Consider the following 20,078-nt stretch of genomic DNA (forward strand, 5'->3'; position numbering starts at 1 on the left):
CGACCCGATAATTTTGAAAACGCCAGTTTCGCGTAAAAACAATAGGTGTCCACACCAGGCGTTTTTGAAAATACCTCCATCCACATTAAGATGGGTATTTGGGCGAATCTCCTCCTACTGGGCATGCGAAGGACACATCTACAGAAAACAAGCAAAGAGGAAACGGTATACTACTTCCATTTCCGCGGCAGCGTTGTGCTATTTCCATTGGTCAAAAACTAGAGTACCTACAACAACAGCGAAAGAAAGTTTTCAAACAATGTCTTCGAGTAATGCAAAGAAAGGGAGTAGTGAAAAACCGTATCAAGTTGGGCAGTATTTATGAGCAGGAAAACTGAGTTAACATTTCAAGATGACAACATTATTATTTGACAATTGTGAAGTCTAATTACCTAATATTGTTCAATTCAGTGATGGCTGTAGAATACTCATAGAAGACGCGATGCTGTTCCTTGAGCTTTGCTGAAGCAGGGAAAGGTCAAATGGGACACAAGTGGGTTGGTGTCTGCTGCATCTGTTCTGGCAAGTCATGACAGCGTTTTTAAAAAGCTCTGGTTACCCCGTACACACTACACTGCCCAACCGGCGTTTTCACATTTACACAGTCTGGTGAGTGTTTTAGAAAAGCTCTGTTTTCCGGGGAGGAAAACACCGTTACATTGTTGACAGAGGGTCAAAACGAAGAGAAAAAGCTTTGGTTACGGACTTATCTGGTCTAGTGTGGACATAGCCTAAGTTGATCCAAATGCAACAATTTATTTCTCATCTATTTTCATGCAAATAGTTACTCGCCCTATAAATTGCAGCTATGGATGTGATGAAGGTATTGGACGAGGTGCTCTTCACTGCTACAAATAAACAAGAACAGAGTAACACACATATAATCTGGCCAATTACAAGAACAAAGCAGTTTTAAGATGCTATTGATTGAGAAACACAATTGCTATTTACATCCAAAATGCTTCAAAAAAAATCAAAACTAAATAGAGATAGAAAGATTTTAATTTCCTTGGTTGAATTCTGACTAGCTCCTTATTTATTAGCAACAGAGCTTTACCACTCTGCTCAATCCTGCACTACTCTTTTGAAAATTAAAAGCAACCACTACAATTACTCAAATCACTTTACTAAATCCCATGAAGGCTGAAATGTGGGGCTTGAATACCAGTTAGGCTCTTAAGATGTTATTACTAATCCTACACTGCTTTGAAACATTGGTACTTAGAATTTTATTATATAAAAACATTTACTAATAAATTAACAGTACGAGATTCCTGGATTGTTTAATTATTAAATGATTTTATAAAGTCTCACAATGAGTCACGGGTTAACAAGTTATATGCTGTTAATTCAAAAGATTTACGGCAAAAAAAATGGAACAGAAGCATTTTAGCCTAGAAATTTTATCATGTAGAAATCCTTTTGTGCTATGGGACTAAATCTTATCAAAAACCCAATCCTTTTGGCAACCTGGTGTATATTGTAATCTCAGAGAATTTTCCTGAACTGAATACAGGCTCTCAAAATAAATGAAGTACAAATGTACAGTCAAGGCTAGTGCCATCAAAACGCATTATGAAATCATGAGGAAAGCTACATAGCATTCATAAGATTTGCAAACAGCATATCTTATACACACACTTTCAGTAACAGATGAGCTCTGCAGCATTTGCTTCTGGGGAACACATCACCATGAAAGGAGTTTTAAGTGGTGTTAAATGTCATCTTCCACACCTTAGTGCCCTAAAGGGCCATCCTGAACAACCAGAATATGCCACACCTTCTTTGCCAAAGCCCCACTTCTAGCCCCCTTCTCCATTCGACCACCATCCTCCAAATATGTGCTCTCCCACCCCAAATCCCCTTCACTGCCTGATCATTACACTCCAGACCTCTCTTCCCAATGCCCAATCCCAAACACTCTCTTTACTTGAAATCACGGCTGATTTCCTCTCCCATACCTGACCACCCCAGGCCCAAAATCCACCTCTGACCCTACCTCTCCCCAAGCAACCATCATCCCCTCAGACCCAAAACCCAAACCCAACCCGTCCCTGTAGGACCCATAACCAATCTCTCTCACCCCACCCATCATCATCTTCTGTTTTCCCCAAAACCAGTACCCCCAATTTTTTCTTTTCTAATCCGATCACCACTTCCGTCTGCCCCTACTTCCACCTCTGATCTCTCAGTGGCTGACTGCCACCTTGCTGATTGGGCAGAGTGTGATCAGTAGGCAGGCAGGGGACAGAAAATCTGTAACCTGGCACATGGGGGCAATTCCTGGTCCAAAACTTCACTCCTCTGCTTCTCCCCTGATTTTTAAAAATATATTTACATTTCTAGCGGCTCAGCATTTTGCTTTTAAAATGACAGATGAAGTGAAATGAAAAACAAAATACTGCCGATTTGTACAATGAAAAAAGTGCTGAATTTCTAAAACTGCAAACAACTTCTGCTATCATAATCCATCATTCTGACAATCCAGTCATATTAACTTTCTCAACAGGTATTTCTGTAAACAAGTCAGTGACCCTTCACCTTTCTAGCCACCCTGATTAATCATTATTTGACTTCAATACTGTTGTCCAGCCTCAAAACATCATGTCCTGAAACTTGCACCTGGATGCGACAGTTTACGGAAATGTCATGTTATATATTTTCTCTTTCCAATTTCATTCCTCTCCTTCTCACCTTAAGGCATCTATAACTCTGAGAGGACCAAGTACTCTCCAACACCTTCCCTTATTGCCATCACTTAGCAGAGTGTTTTGACAGTGAGCAACAGCAACCCATTTAGTTGCAGAGAGGGATGGATTCGAGAGAACTAGGACAAAGGGAAATGAAAATAAAGATAAAAATCACAGCTGTTCTCAGCTTTGCCTCAAGCTAAGGCAACCAGAGATCAATCCTGTGACCTCCCTTGCATAAGCACCTCAGCTACTCTCTAAAAATTGAATGAAAAAGCCCTGCTGGTTATATATAAACAAACTGCATTAACCCCTTCATTGTGGGACTGTATCAAAGCTCATCAAAATAAACCCATGATCAGAGGAATGTCAACATTATAATGATGCCTGAAGGGTCTCAGCCTGAAATGTTGACTGTTTACTCTTTTCCATAGATGCTGCCTGGCCTGCTGGGTTCCTCCAGCATTTTGTGTGTATTGCTTTATAATGTTGTCATCTGACTGTTATATATAGTGCTAACATGCATAACATACAGTATGGCCTATAAGCAGGGGCGGCAAATCTTAGACATACATGCCTAACATGGCACATGCAAACATTTTGTTGGCACATACTGACCTTTGATTCTTTAAGCCCCACACATAATAAAAAAAAGATACATAATAATTAATTTTACCATCAAAATGTTTTTTTAACAACCCAAAAACAGTGAGATGTTTTCACAGGAAACATGTCTTTTAGATGGTTGCGAGAACACGTTGGGGGCAGACGTGCGTGAAATGGAAGAGATGCAGCTGAGAGCAGTACTGTTGGTGGAGGAAGGGAAGCCTCTTTCTTTGAAAAAGGACATCTGCTCTTACCCCACCAGGGATAAGGTTCCTCTTGTCCTTACTTACCAACCTCACGTCCAGCACAGATTTCTCCACAACTGCTGCCATCTCCAACGGGATCCCACCACCAAGCACATCTTTCCCTCCCCCCAACTTTCTGCTTTCCACAGGAATCACTCCCTACGCAACACTCCTGTCCATTCATCCCTTCCCACTGATCTCCCTCCTGGCACTTAACCTTGCAAGCAGAACACCTGCCATTACACCTACTCCCTCACTACCATTCAGGGCCGCAGAACAGTCCTTCCAGGTGAAGAGTCTATTGGTCATATTCTGCGCCTGGTGCTCTGCTGAGACCTGACCTAGACTGGGAGACTGCTCCACCCAGCAGAAGAAATGGGATCACCCAATGGTCAACCATTTTAATTCCACTTCCCATACCAATGTCAATCCATGGCTTCCTCGACTGTCACGATGAGGCCACCATGAGGTTGGAGGAACAACACCTTGTATTCTGTCTGGGTAGCCTCCAACCTGATGGCATGAACATCGATTTCTTGAACTTCTAGTAATGCCCCCAACTTCACCACTCCCCATCCCCTTTTTCCTCACTCACCTCATCTCCTTGCCTGCCTATCACCTCCCTCCTCACCCCCGTTTCTTTCTCCCATGGCCTTCTGTCCTCTCCTATCAGATTCCCCTTTCTCCAGCCCTGTCTCTCTTTCACCAATCAACTTCCCAGCTCTTTACTTCACCCCTCCTCCTCCCAATTTCACCTTTCATCTTGTGTTTCTCTCTCCCCTCCAACCACCTTTTAAATCTACTCATCTTTTTCCTTCCAGTCCCACTGAAGGATTTCTGCCCAAAACGTCGACTCTACTCTTTTCCATCAATGCTGCCTGGCCTGCTGAGTTCCTCCAGCATTTTGTGTGTGTTCATTGGTTATGTGTTCATGAAGGCCTTTTACAAAAGAAAACGTTCAGATGAGGAAGCATGAAGTCATGTAGAGTCTAAACTAGAAAGTGCTGCATTTAATTTAGATTTTTTCCCCAGTAGTGACGATTGTGATCTTCGAAATGGGTAATGATTAGCCTGATTCCTCAGATTGCTTGATTTTAATTGGAACTTGGGAAGATTATGAGGAGAGAAAAAAAGCAGAGACTGGACACTGGTTTGAAAGAAGCAGCAGGCTGCAAGAGATTTACTTACCTAGCCCTTCCACAGAGCCAACAATAAGCCCCGCACTCAACTCCTTATGCTAGAACTAAGAGAAGTGATTTTTATTTGAAATGCAATTCTGATGTCTTTCAATTAACTAGAATGTCAATGCAGCTTGTGACCTGATTTACAGCCTGTTAAAAATAAAGTAAACCAACCAATCAGAAGAGAAGTGAAAAACTGCACTGTCCTATCAAACTGGAGCTCACATCTACTTCACCTGACTCTATAATACAATCCTAGAGCTTCTCAATTCAAATCAATGACTGCACAGTGTCCTTCACCAAAGAAAGAGATGGAGGCATCTGCTTCCTTGTCAGCTTTAGGATTACGATGGCGCCGGTGATGCTCAGTGACTACTTATCGGTGGCAAAAAATTACTAAATACCTTATTAATAACACTTTATTAATAGCAACCAATGCTAACAATGGAGAGGTGAGACGAGTGGAGGCAGAGGCAGACGCAGGATTGAAGCAAACTCAATGCGGAGTCGTGGCATCCCCAAGGCCGAGGGAAGTCCCTAAGTCTGATCAATTTAAACACCGGGTCAAATTGGAAAGGCCAGGTACCAGCCTAATTGTGGCGGTGGGGTCCAAGCCCCAGAGCGGTCCGAGGCTGAGGAACGATCCAATGTCTGGTCACTGAGCCAGACTGACAAGGTCAGGGTGTCAGGACCGGAGGTGCGGCAAGGGCCAGTTCTGCCTGTTGTGATGAACTGAGGCCGTGGCCTCATGGCTTTCGTAAAGTTTCAGTTCTAAAACTGTTTGTTTACTTTAATTGTTTGCATGATTTTTTTTCTCTCTCTGCACATCGGTTGAACTTTTTAAATAGGTCTGTTGAAGTTTGTTTTGTGGCTGCCTGTAAGGAGATGAATCTCAAGGTTGTAAAATGAATACTTTGATAATGAATATACTTTGACCTTGAACTCTGAACTCTTCTTGGAGCTCAGATGTGATGATCCTGATGAGTTCCCACTTATCAAACTTGGAATATCTGACAGTGAAGTGTTGTCCATACTACCTGCCCCTGGCATTCACTTCAGCAATTCTGACTGCAGTCTGCATCCCACATTAATTAGTCACAAAGCTTGTACTGAAGGAACTATATTCCATGAGGAATAATCTTGAAACAGTATACCAAGGTCCTGTTCATCATAATTAGTGCATTCAACCAGGCAGACTTCAGAGTAAATAACCAAAGTATTACCAGCACAGCTCCAGTCTCCTCAGGGGCCCCAAACACACTTAACCATTGCTATGCGAAGATTAATGATGCCTACTGACTCAACGCTTTGGTAAATCAGTTCAGGGAGTGCTCCAGTACAGCAAGTCATAGAATGCTGATCTGAGGAAAGATGACTGCATTGAGACAAAAAATGCAAGGTGTTTTGAGTGTGTAGCTTCAATTATACCGGTGCCTAAGAACATGGCAACCTGCCTCAATAACTATTGACAAATAGCACTTACATTTACAGTGATGAAATGTTGTTGATGAAAATACTTCAACTCCTGTCTGAGAAACTAATTGGATTTGCTCCAATTGGCCTACCAGCACAACAGGCCCATGGCAGACACCAACTCACTGGCTCTTTACTCAACCCTGGAACATCTAGACAGTAAAGTTACATATATCAGGATGCTCTTTATCCACTACAGCTAGGAATCCAGTACTATTATACCCTCAAAACTAATTAATAAGTTTCAAGATTTGGCCTCAATACCTACTTGTGCAGTTTGATCCTCGATTTCCTCTCTTGGAGACCCCAGTCAGTTCGGATTGGCAACAACATCTCCCCCACAATCTCCATCAGCACAGGTGCACCACAAGACTGTGTGTTTAACTCCCTGCTCTACTCACTTTACACTTATGATTGCATGGCTAAGCACAGCTACAATGCTATATTGAAGTTTGCTGATGACACAGAATCACGTCTAGTTTTCTGATATTGCAAGTTTAGAAATATTGCATTCAATCTCCTCATCCACTTCATCAATGTACACTGTGAGTTGCTTGTACCCTCAGTGCCCAAAGGTCATCACTTGCCACACAGCTATAGTCCTATTTATTACTGTACCATGGAACATTGGCCTGCCAGTCCAAACCCTCCCTTCACCCTCTTTCCACTGTTATGAATGTACCACAGCTCTGAGGGGCCGAAGGGTGCGGGGTAGCCCCCTCCTTTGTGAGAATCGCAAGATCACTATTGATTTGGGTCAGGAGACCCAGGAAATGAGAGAGAGACGTGCGGAATGTCTCGTTCCCCAGCGATATAAAGCTACGGGACACGGCCATTGTCTCTTGGAGACAAACTTGTGTATTGCAATACTGTGCTACGTGGAAGCCCTCAGGCAAAGTGGGCTGTTTGAGGGAGGGATTGCCTCACCCCAACCTGATTGACATCTGCGACCCTGTGAGTCAGGATAAAAGAGGGTCTGTAGGAACAGCCCCTCAGACGCACCAGAAGAAACGCTAGCGAACCCGTAATAGCGGAAGCCATTAGAAGGAGGCCACGTGCGTTCGGTTCCATTTGCCCGGAACTGTTGGCTTTTACCACGAAAAACGGCTTTTAGCTAACGACGGGAAAACCAACTCCCCACGACTCGAAGGATTGGCATCATGAAAGAACTGGGCAAGTTTAACCCGTCTCTCTCTCAACCCCAAAACGCTGCAGATTGAACAAACAGCGAATTTTAGATTTCCATCCGACAATACATTATCCCCTAGACAACGATAGAGCTATTTCTTATTGATTATTATTATACCCGCGCTTTTAGATTTAGTATTGACGACGTATCTTATCTGTGTGTTTGCATTGATATTACTTTTGTGTATTTTTATCAATAAATACTGTTAAAAAGAGTACCATCAGACTTCAACGGATCTCTCTATTTTTGCTGGTAAGTGACCCAGTTACGGGGTGTGTAACAATTGGAGTTCTCGTCTCGGGATTTGACACCAAATTGGGAGGCCAAAGAATTGGGCTTGTAAGTTCAAAACTTGGATCTGGTTACACAGGTAGCCAGACGGGAAACCAGCAAAGATGGACGTGGGTGAATTTATAGAAAACCCAACTCTGGAGGCGCTAGAGGCAGCCACCAAATCAGACTTGATAAATTTGGTGAAGGGGTTAAACCTCGCAGAGGTGAGGTTTTCAATGAAAAAGCGGGAGGTGCGAAGGGCCATAACTCAGTATTATATCGGGAAGAATGTGTTTGCAGCTGAGGTATTGGAAAATATCCCTGAACAGGTACCAGCTAGTGGCTAGTGGGATGGCTCAGTTAGAGTTGGAGAAATTAAAGTTGGAACATGCAATTAAGTTAAAGCAGCTGGAGGCAGCTGAGACAGAAAGAGAGGGAAAGGGGGGGGGAGAGAGAGGGGAGAGAGAGAGAGAGGGGGGAGAGAGAGAGGGGAGAGAGAGAGGGGAGAGAGAGAGGGGAGAGAGAGAGGGGAGAGAGAGAGGGGAGAGAGAGAGGGGAGAGAGAGAGAGAGAGAGAGAGAGAGAGAGAGAGAGAGAGAGAGAGAGAGAGAGAGAGAGAGAGAGAGAGAGAGAGGGAAAGGGCCGAGAGAGAGAGGGAGCATGTGCTCCAGCTAAAGGAGTTAGAGGTGAAACGGGAGCAGGAAAGAGCTGAGAAACAAAGAGAGCATGAAATTCAGTTAAAACAGCTGGAAGCAGCTGAGAAAGAGAAAGAAAGAGCTGAGAAGGAGAAGGAAAGGGCCGAGAAGGAGAGAAACAGAGGAAACATGACTTGGAAATGGAGAAGTTACGGCAAGAGCCACGAGTTCAGGGGTCAGACCGAGAGGAGCAGTTCAATGTTAGTCGAGAGTTGAGGTTAGTACCTCCGTTCGAGGAGACGGATGTTGATAGTTATTTCTTGCTTTTTGAAAAGGTGGCAGTGAATCAGAAGTGGCCCAGAGATCAGTGGGTGGCGCTGTTACAAAGTGTGTTAAAAGGGAAGGCAAAGCAGGCATATACGGCATTGGCCATGGAGGAGGAGGAGGAGAGTTATGACAAAGTAAAGGCGGCCATTCTCTGGAGTTATGAGCTAGTACCGGAAGCGTATAGACAAAAGTTCAGAACTTTAAAGAAAGGGTGGAATCAGACGTATACCGAGTTTGCCTATGAGAAGGGTGTGCTCTTGGACCGTTGGTGCACCGCAGAGATAGTGGAGGAGGATTATTGGCGTCTCAGGGAGTTAATTCTGATTGAGGAAGTTAAGGGTTGTGTTTCGGAGGATATCCAGATGTATTTGAATGAGAAGCCGAATAAGTCCATCTCAGAATTTGCTAGGTTCGCAGATGAATATGCCCTAACCCACAAGACAAAGTTTTCCTCGAATAAAAGTTCCCAGAGAGACCTTGGGAACGATCGAGAAAGTCTGCCAACTGAGATAGAGGTCCTGCCAGGAGCTAGTGGTAAGGTTGAGGGGGAAAGGCCAGACAGCCAGAGATTTCCGGGCTTGACCTGTTTTAATTGTGGAAAGGGGGGGCATATTGCATCTAAGTGCTTTGCTCCGAGGAAAGAGACAGGAAAAGGGAAAGCAGCAGTCCCTATCGGATGTGCCATGGTAATCAGTAAGTTGCCAAGAGGGCCCCGGGTAGACAGAGTACGAGAAGGGTCTGAGACTTGTCTGTCAAACGGAACTGTGTCTGTGAGGGAGGGAGGCACACCAGTTCCAGTACGGATCTGGAGAGACACGGGGGCTGAGCTGTCATTGATCAGCAGTAAGGTATCAGATTTTGGTCGCAAGACGAGAATGGTAGCGGTGAAAGGAATAAGCAAAGGGACAGAAATGGTGCCCTTACATAAGGTCATTATGGATTGTGAGCTGGTGTCTGGACCAGCTGAAATAGGGGTACGATCAGACTTCCCGAGAACTGACACGGACTTCCTTCTCGGTAACGATTTAGCAGGTGGTAAGGTTTGCGCAGCAATGACGATGACAAGCCAGCCGATGAGTGTTGCGGCCCCGCCCCTAGATTCCAAGATCTATCCCACATGCGCCATCACTCGCAGCATGTCGAGAAAGGCAGCTGAGAAAGGGAGCAGTTTAAATCCGGCCAGTTTCGATTTGGCCAAGACGTTTTTACCGACCCTGTACCACGAGGGTTTAGAGGGTGGTAAAAAGAAGAGTAGTAAAGTGAAAGAGAGTAAGGGAGAGGAGGTAAACCTGCCCTTAGCAAGGAGAAAAGTTTTAGAGGCAGAAAATAAAGATGAGAAACAGCTAGAGCTGTTAAAAGGTCCAGGGTTGGACCTGGATGATCTGTCTGGGTTGGCAGAACTGTTTGAAGAAGTTGAAAATGCTAGAGGTGTTCCCGATAAGGAAATGAGGGCAGTCCTAGATGAAAAGGGTGCCCTTACCTTGAAGAAGTCTGCTGGGTTGGCAGAAGAAGTTGTTTCAGCCCGCGGGGTTGAGTTTACTCCGGAAGGGAGTTGCCCAGAGAGTAGCTGGGAGAATCAGGGGAATTTAGAATTTGGACCGGGTACGGGTATTGAAAGCCTGAAAGAGGCCAATGTCCCATTTGAGTGTGTCCAAGATGGGGATGCACGTGGTACTGAACCTAGTAACGGAGCTCAGAAAAGGTCTGAGGTATTTGATTCAGTTGAAAGGGACGGCCGTCCTTGTGGTTCAGATAGACTTGGTTCAGTGAAGAAAGGGTTAACCTTGGTAATAGTGGGAAGTGAGAGTTCCCAGGTGTTTGTGCTCAAAGGTGTGTTAAAAGTTAATGCGGAGCTCAAAAATGGGGAGATAAATATTATTATAGAAGGAAACGAGAAATATGTAGTTCCCAAATCGAATGAAGAAACTTTAAAACCTGCCGATTGCTTACAGATTAAGTTGGAAGATGACACGGGGGGGGGGGGCATGCTATTGTTATTCCAGAGTGTAGTGTGAAAAGGCAGAATTTGAAATGCTGCTTGAACAAAGGGTTTGAACTGAAAGCTAATAGCCTGAAGGGTCCTGAAGAGAAAGCTAGCAACTGGTGTAAAATTAAAGAATTGGGTGGAAATTCCAAAGATGGTCTAAGTTTGGGACACGGTGTTGATAAAATAACTCCTATGAAAGAGGCGGGCGAAAGTCTATTTCACCAGGGTGTGCCAGCTCCCCACATGGGAACTAACCGGAAAAGAGGCGACGGTTAACGGGGATGCTATTTTTAAATAGCAAAAGCCGGTTTTACGGGATTTCGACAAAGCATGTGAATAATAAAGACAACCCCCATGGAAGCCTGCCTGTTAAGTTTGAAAGGAGCAGAAAAATTAGTATTTGCATGAACTTTTGTAGATACACATAAGCTAAGATCACAACTCCTTAGTTTTGTTTGCTGAAGGAAAGAAATAAAAATAGGTGGTTATTAAATTGAAGTCTGATGCTACAAGACTTTAGTAAGGTACAAGATGTTAAGATATTAAAGGAAGTGACACTGTAATCGTTAACTGTTTAGATGCTGAATTGAATGTCTAACTGTATTACTCTGTAGTGAAAAGGGAAAGCTTTTGTATTGTGTTAGATTCTGAAATCCTGTAAGACTCTGTACTACTTCGTTTTCACCGCTGGTGAAAACGCTTTGAAGAAAGGGGGTGTTACGAATGTACCACAGCTCTGAGGGGCTGAAGGGTGCGGGGTATCCCCCTCCTTTGTGAGAATTGCAAGATCACTATTGATTTGGGTCAGGAGACCCAGGAAATGAGAGAGAGACGTTGGGAATGTCTCTTTCCCCAGCGATATAAAGCTACGGGATATAGCCATTGTCTCTTGGAGACAAACTTGTGTATTACAATACTGTGCTACGTGGAAGCCCTCAGGCAAAGTGGGCTGTTTGAGGGAGGGATTGCCTCACCCCAACCTGATTGACATCTGAGACCCTGTGAGTCAGGATAAAAGAGGGTCTGTGGGAACAGCCCCCTTAGACGCACCAGAAGAAACGCTAGCGAACCCGTAACAGCGGAAGCCATTAGAAGGAGGCCACGTGCGTTCGGTTCCATTTGCCCGGAACTGGTGGCTTTTACCACGAAAAACGGCTTTTAGCTAACGACGGGGAAACCAACTCCCCACGACTCGAAGGATTGGCATCATGAAAGAACTGGGCAAGTTTAACCCGTCTCTCTCTCAACCCCAAAACGCTGCAGCTTAACAGTGACTTTTAGATTTCCATCCGACAATACATTATCCCCTAGACAACAATAGAGCTATTTCTTATTGATTATTATACCCGCGCTTTTAGATTTAGTATTGATGACGTATCTTATCTGTATGTTTGCATTGATATTGCTTCTGTGTATTTTTATCAATAAATACTGTTAAAACGAGTACCATCAGACTTCAACGGACCTCTCTATTTTTGCTGGTAAGTGACCCTGTTACGGGGTGTGTAACACCACAATAGCTATAATATCCTAGTCCTATGTAGCCATCCAAGCCCTAAGTACATCCAGCTTACCTCTCAGACCTTTTGCATTGAAATTAATGCAAATTAATCCAATAGACTTCCCTTGCTCCTGGCCATTATCCTGCCTGTATGCCAACTGAGCTTGCTGTCACAGACGTCTGCATCACTTTCTAGCCTCTCGTGTCTCTCTAATGCTTGGGATCTTACACCTATACCCCTGCCAATCTAATTTAAACCCACCCTAGAAAAAAAGCAAATGTGCATGTCAGGATACTGGTCCCCCTCCAGTTTAGGTGTAACCCATCCCACCTGTACAGATCACCTCTGTTCCTGAAGAGATCCCAATGGTTTAAGAATCTCTCTGCCCCAATTTTTTTTTCAGCTGCACACTCATTTGCCAAATCCTCTCATTCTTAGCCTCACTAAAACATGGCACAGAAGTAAGCAAGATATTACTGCCCCCCGGTTCCTGCTTTTTAACTTCTTCGTAGCTCCCTATATTCACTCTCTATAAAATCTCTATAGGTTTCCTATGCTCAGAAGTCTTCTTTGGTGTCAGGCAAGGACTGGTCTCACTTTGAAAGTTTCTACCTGATACCTACGGTGAGATAACTTTCAGGTATGAAGAATGTATATGGGCACGTGTAGTTTGACGTATTTGGAAGTTGCCTTTTCCGCCCCAGATCCTGCCTTTAGATAGAATTCAGATCAAAGAGCATGCAAGCCAGAGAGCTCAAGTTCAAAAAGAGTCTAGATTCTACTCATTGATTCCTCAAATCAGACGATACAAGCTGATAACATTGCTCAGATAGACAGTAAGAAAGGTTGGCTTTGGAATGAAAATAGTTTGACAGGCACAGATAAAGTAACTTTGCAGAGTTCACACAAATTGTGGGAGTCCAGAACCCGAGGCCACAATTTAAGAATGAGTAGGCCTTTTAGACTGGAGTTCAGGAAAAACTTTTTCACCCAGAGAGTTGTGGATCTATGGATCGCTCTACCTCAGAAGGCAGTGGAGGCCAATTCTCTGGATGCTTTCAAGAAAGAGTTAGATAGTTAGATAGAGCTCTTAAAGATAGCGGAGTCAAGGGATATGGGGAGAAGGCAGGAACGGGGATTGTGATGATCAGCCATGATCACATTGAATGGCAGTGCTGGCTTGAAGGGCCAAATGGCCTACTCCTGCACCTATTATCTATAAATTCACACTAGTAGAGCTAAGTACAAGGAACATGACGCTGATAAGAAAATAATCAATGGCAGCACACAATGTCAGAAAGAGAGTCAGTCTCAGGAGGCTGTTAAATATTATCCTTACTTCACTCTATCAGTGAAGAAAATAAAATTGAACAGGAAATCTTGAAGCTCTTAGCGTAGTTCTGAGGTTTGGAACACATTCTTAAACACCGAGAAAACTAATTTGCCTTCATTATGTTGAAACAGTTTTACAGGACAAAGAAAATGAAAGGGTTGTTTGTGATGACTTGTGGGGAAACAACAATTTTAGGGTGCCTAAGGTTCTCAGAAAAAGCAGTCCTTGCCCCATCTTTAAAATTTGGCATAAGTTGTAAGGAAATTTAACTCTTTCGCCCTTTGCATCCAGTAAATACAAATCATATTATGCAAAGCATAACCTAGTTGTAACATGCATGATCACTAGACAACTCCGTTCTGTTGAACATTTCAGCTCAATGTTATCAGTTTCTCACCTTTAATTAATATTGCCTTTAACTTTAAAGTTGCAATATTCTTGTTTTGTAGTATACAAGAATATATATAGTTAAAAAAAAACTTTCAAATTGGTTTCAATTTTGTTTTATTGTGAAGTGTTCTATTTTTGAACTGTGCTATAGTTCCCACAACTTTCTTGATCTATAAAATGCATGAAACAATGCTACTGGTAAACTTTCTTCACTTGATAGCACCAGACCACCAGACTCACCTAATGCTACAGTACACTTCCATGGTGCCCACTTTACTTGAGGAAACATCCACCAAAATTGCTCAATGTCTCCGTCTGGTGGTTATTCAGACATATCACAATAGCGTTTTTACATTGCAATAATAGCCAAATCAAAACATTCTCTACATAATTTTACTTAAATTTCAGGTTAACTGTTTTATAACTATGTTTTATTACCAACTGACAAAATATTGACAACCATTTTAGCTATAAAACCTTGAACTAGAAAATAAAGATACTTGGATGAAAAGAATGGGGGAAGATCGTAAATAACAGTAACATGTCTTAAACCACATATATAAATCTATTATATGGCAGCATTTGAAATAAGATGAATATCTATGATTAGGATTGTTCGCAAATTGAAGTTACACAGCACAATTGATTAGTCTGATTTATCTATCTTATTCCCATGTGATAACTTCGATGTACTTAGATACCTGATCACACACTTACATTTCCATTTCTCAATCAGAAAATTACCATTAAGTCAACAAAGATTTTTTAAAAACTTACCCCTCCCATCACTATTCCATCAATAAGTGCAATGTATGGTATCTTGCAGCTTCCTGAGTAAAATATTGAAGATTTGAATTGTCTATTAATGTGTAATAAATAGCTAATGCATCACATTGTTAAGGATTCATAATCAAGGCAAAATTTAAAAAAATAACTCATACAGAAGAGATTCCACAGATGCTGGAAATCCAAAGCAACACACACAAAATGCTGGAGGAACTCAGCAGACCAGGCAGCATCTATGGAAATGAATAAATACAATTATGTGCCGCTTGAAAGGAATTGTTACCAACCTTCAAACAAGATAGAACAAGTAAACAGAGGCAGGATTGGCAGTGGAGGGGAGAGGGTGATAGTTTAGAGACAGCAGGTGCAATTCTTTTTTTGAACAAAGGTTACAGGACAACATTCAAGTTTGGATGCTTATGTTAAAGCTGTGAAAATTTCATTGGCGGAGTTTGGGGTCATGAACTTGACTAAAGGACGATTCAGCAAAGATCATGCTGCCTCCCTCTTTCTTTTCTACAAAGGTGGTCACTCAGTCAAGGATGACTAGCTTCCTCTTGTGTTTCTCAGATGGATGTTGCAGCCACAAGACTGTAACACAACCAAGCAGATTTGGGCCCATCAAGTCTTCTCTGCCATTCCATCATGGCTGATTTAATATCCTCTCAACCCCATTCATCTGCCCTGCCAGTAACCGCTACTCTGAGGCTATGCCCTCTGATTGTAGACTCACCCACTAAAGAAAACATCCCCTCCACTTTCACTCTATCTAGGATTTTCAATATTCAGTAGGTTTCAAACTTCTAAACTCTAGCAAGTCAGGCGCAGAGCTATCAAACATCCCTCCTAAGTTATCCGTTTCATTTCCGGAATCTTTCTCATGAAACTTCTTTGGACCCTCTCCAATGCCAGCACATATTTTCCTTGCTAAGGGACCCAAAACTGCTCATAATACTCCAGATAGGGTCTTATAAAGCAACAGCATTACATCCTTGCTTTTATATTCCAGTCCGCTTGAAATTAATGCTAACATTGCATTTGCCTTTCTTACCTGCAGATCAACCTCTAGGGAATCTGCACAATCTTCTCCCAAGTCATATTGCATTTCTGATTTTGTAAATTTTCCTCTGTTTATAAAATAGTCTACATCTTTATTCCTTCTACCACTTAACCATAAACTTCCCTACATTATATTCCATCTGCCACTTGTTTACCAATTCTGCCAATCTAAGTTCTTCTACAGACTCTCTGCTTCCTTAACATTACCAGCCCCTCCATCTATCTTCATATCATTCGCAAATTTGGCCACAAACCCATCAATTCTGTCATCCAAACATAATAATATTTGACATAATATGCGAAAAGAAGCAGTCCCAACACCAACCCCTGCGGCACACCATTAGTCACCAGCAGTCAACCATAAAATGCTGCTTTATTCCCACTTATTGCCTCCTACCAGCCAGCCAATCTTCTATTCATGCTGGTTTCTTTCCTGGAATTTTACAGGGCCTTTACGGGTTCCCAACATGGGGGTTTGAGGCTTTCAATGCATTCCAAACGATCCGTCACCTTTTTTTGTGTGGTTGTGAGCCAGGAATTCTCAAGTCAGTGTGAATGTTGCAACTTCAGGAAGGCTCTGAGCACATCATTGAATCCTTTCCTCTGCCCACCTGCTAGTTGTGTAAACACGAGGAAATCTGCAGATGCTGGAAATTCAAGCAACACACACAAGATGCTGGTGAAACGCAGCAAGCCAGGCAGCATCTATAGGAAGAAGTACAGACGACATTTCGTTCCTCTAGATGCTGCCTGGCCTGCTACATTCCACCAGCATTTTGTGTGTGCTGCTAGTTGTGTGTCTGTTTTGGGTAATCTAATAACCTACTGTTGGCATTTGAGCAATGCAATGGTGCTGAGTGCAATTACAGCCTCCATGCTGACATGGGTTCACTTGTACAGTATTGCCAAATAAATCTGGAGGATTTTATAGAGGAAACACTGTGATTGTTCCTCAACCATGTAACTAGTCCAAGTTGAAGATGTTTATAGGAGAGCAAGGTTTCACTGCTGCCCAGTAATTTTGAGGGGTGAGGCCTTGATCTTCAAAGCTCATTTCCTCAGACGGCCAAATGTTGTGCTGGCACATGGACGTTATGGGAAATTTAATCATCAATATCTGCGTTTGCTCCATTCCCACTCACCCGGCTGCTTCCCACACTCCTTTTAAACTTACCAGGTTCACTGGAACACTTGTCATTAAAAAAATGTGAATTAAATGTCTGTTGGCATATTTATCCAATAGTCCAGAAAATCTGCTAGTCCAGCAACACCAAAATACTGAGTGTAGTGGATTAGCAGAGCTTTACAGAGGATGGAGTAACCTTGGTTCTTGATACAAACTGAACAATTGTTGGAGTGAGGTACAGCAGTGCAGCAAGAAAAACGCTCAATCATCTCCTTGAACCATCGTGGAAGCTCTATCCACTCAGTAGGGACAAATCAACATAAATCTTAAGGCACATCAACTCCCAGAGAAAGGCAAGGAGAACCATCCGCCATTATGCATAGCCTTTTTGGTCTCCAACAACGCTCAGTTCCAACAGTCGAAAGAGATCATGGCAAATCTGTCTCAAATTTGGCCACCCTCAGTAATTTGCCTTTATTGAACATCTGCTTCAGGACAGGCAAGCGTTGGTTCTACCCAATGGGTCCAGAACAGACCTAATCCCGGTACAGAATGGCGCCATCTCCCCCAACACTTTCCCCATCCATAGGTGCACAGGTGCACAGACAGAAACTGGACCCTATCCAGGGAGAAAAGTGGGAGGGCAACTCAAAAGAAATACAAACTCTGAGAACCATGTTAATGCTAAGAGAAAGGACACTTCTCTCAAGTAGAGAAAAATAGCACACAGAGGGTTATATTGATAATCAGGTCAATGGCAATGGGAAACATCCATAATTATCAGCAGCTTATGGATTCCTGAACAGCAATTAGATTCCAGTATTTATATCTTACATACCGATTGCATTGTTTAGAATGTATTCCTCTCTGAAGAAATCTTCTGCCAGTCTGTCTCCAACCTTTCCTGCCTCAGTGACAGCTAAAAGGAAAACAGGAAAAAAATCAACAGGAGTCATTAAAGAGAATGGTTGATGACTAAGTACATAGTCAAGCGTTCTGGTCCTTCTCCCAAACAACATGGATTAGGGCCGCTGGCTAATCTCCAGCAGCTGGAGCTAAAATGCAAAGCCACTGATTGCTGGGTCAAATTTCATTTTTGTGAAGCTCTGCACTCCCACTAATGGCAGAAGCCTTGTTTTAGGGAACAAGAATCAACATTTGTTGCTATTCATTTATATTTGCATTTGCACAGTTTGTTGTCTTCTTCATTCTGATTGCTCTTTCACTGATCCCGTTGTAGTTACTATTCTATAGATTTCCTGAGTATGCCTGCAGGAAAACGAATTTCAGGGTTGTATATGGTGACATACATGTACTTCGATAATAAAATTTACTGCAAACCATGAAATTCAGGATGAGCACTAAAAATATGCTTTCAGCAGTAGAGATGAAATGCAAGCATTACTATAACAAGGAATCATTTCTTGAAGCTGATAAAAAAAAAGCAATAGCAATAAGCTTGTGCCTCAGCATTATTTCATAAACAGATGAAAACGAGGACTGATACAATGAAAGTCAAACTTGGTGATAGGGATTTGCAGTTAACATGCACTACTTCTCGACAAATACAGTAGCTGTATAATGCTTGCATGCAGTTTATAATGATGTGCTAAACAAAATGCAAACTAAATGCAGACTGACACTTACCCCTAATGTCACCTCCGGCACAGAAAGCCTTTTCCCCTGCACCTTTAATAATGACTAACGAAGTTTCATTGTCCTGCTCCCATTCCTGTCACATATAAAAACAGATTCAGGCTGAATTAAGGAAAGGTGGAACATTAATTCAATCCATTAAAGAAAGTGCCCAGGGACCAGTCCACTGTGAGTTTGATTGCTTGGTCCACAGTCATTAATGCAAACTCGATCTTCCATGCAAATCATTGATTTTATTATGCAGAGTCTGCCTGCCATCCCACAAGAGTGAATCAGCTATAAATGACATTAAAATCAATGCTGTCCAGACACACATTCACTAGCAATCCCTGTTCATTTGAGCCGTAGCTATTGATGGAGCCAGCTACCTTTAAAAAGGTGCATCTTGTTAGGGTCAGCAAGAAGGCACAACTCTCCCATAACTCTGCACACAGCTTTCTGTGCCATGCTTTCTGAGTCCAGGTGCTTCCGTTAATGGGTTACAAGAGGGTGGGGAGGGTGGGGATGCCCCATAGAATGGTAGCATCTGACCTAACAAGCACATCGTCCAAGCCCTACCTGATGCACCAATGATGTGACACTGAGCAAAGCCCCCTCTCCCTGATCCCACCTTCCAGTTACATTTGTCCCTTTCCAGTTCACCTGCTACTCAACCCGGTCTCACTGAAGAGGTCACAGCCTCCCCCCCTCCCGCCCCCCCCCATCCCACCTAGAAAACAATGCCCAGGGACTGGTCCTGGGAAACAGACCTTGCTGGCACTTATCCATTACTAGATCTCTGACTTCTTGACAGAAAAACCCCAGCCAGTCTCAGCTGGCAGCAACATTTCAAGCTCCATCACATTGAGCACTGGTGCCCCCAGGGCTGTGTTACCGTACTGTTCACCTATGCCGTGCACTGCACATGCATTTTAAATTATAGTTTATTAACTTATCTGTGGTAATTTTTAAGCGTGTAATATATGTATTGTGGGTGCACCATGGTCCAGAGGAACACTGCTTCAATTGGTTGTATACCTGTACAATAAACACAAACTTGATGAACAGGTTACCAGCGATACTCTTTAATTAAGAGGAAGCATGATTTCAAGAGTATTCAGATGGAAATCTGGTGCAGAATAACAAGGAAAGATCCTTGTCCTATTTCACACTACCTCTCTGGGCGGCCTACTAATGCAGCACAGAGCTGCTACATTACCACTCCCAGACTCTGGTTCAACTCCGACTATCCTGTAACTGGTGGTCTGATTTCTTTCTGTGGCTTTAAGAGGTTATCATTGACTAACTGGCAACTGTAAATTACCCCTATAATCATAGGAAAGCAAGGTACAACCTATCTGGAAGATGGGAAGTAGCAATGACATTTATAATGTATTTTTCATGCAAAGTAACACCCCATAAGTACTTGTCCTCAAATGACAGACCTGTAACCAAAAGAGACAAAGGGAAGGTGATGATTCAAAAGTCAGTCAAAGAGGCGAGTTTTAAGAAGGATCTCAGGGGAGAGGTTAGAGATGCACAACTCCAGTGATTAGGGAAGGAATTCCATTTCTTAGTTACTGAAGTTCAGACGTCCAGATTTGTGGGAACAAAGTACCCAAAATGGGGAGAGACTGCATGG

The 20,078-nt window shown here is 42.9% G+C and overlaps 1 protein-coding gene across 2 annotated transcripts in view; it reads right to left on the reverse strand.

Moving 5' to 3' along the window:
• The window catches only part of hibch (3-hydroxyisobutyryl-CoA hydrolase), a 123,208-nt gene that overhangs the window by 83,554 nt on the left and 19,576 nt on the right, over nucleotides 1–20,078 (reverse strand). For both annotated transcript variants that reach the window (XM_059966874.1, XM_059966873.1), the window contains exons 4-6: nucleotides 18,449–18,533; nucleotides 17,640–17,720; nucleotides 14,608–14,660 (exon numbers count right to left, since the gene is read on the reverse strand). In XM_059966874.1, the coding sequence (XP_059822857.1) occupies nucleotides 14,608–14,660; nucleotides 17,640–17,720; nucleotides 18,449–18,533 (219 nt within the window). The remainder of the gene's footprint in view (nucleotides 1–14,607; nucleotides 14,661–17,639; nucleotides 17,721–18,448; nucleotides 18,534–20,078) is intronic.

The sequence above is a fragment of the Hypanus sabinus genome, chromosome 4 (assembly GCF_030144855.1).
Source record: "Hypanus sabinus isolate sHypSab1 chromosome 4, sHypSab1.hap1, whole genome shotgun sequence".
Classification (NCBI taxonomy): Eukaryota; Metazoa; Chordata; class Chondrichthyes; order Myliobatiformes; family Dasyatidae; genus Hypanus; species Hypanus sabinus.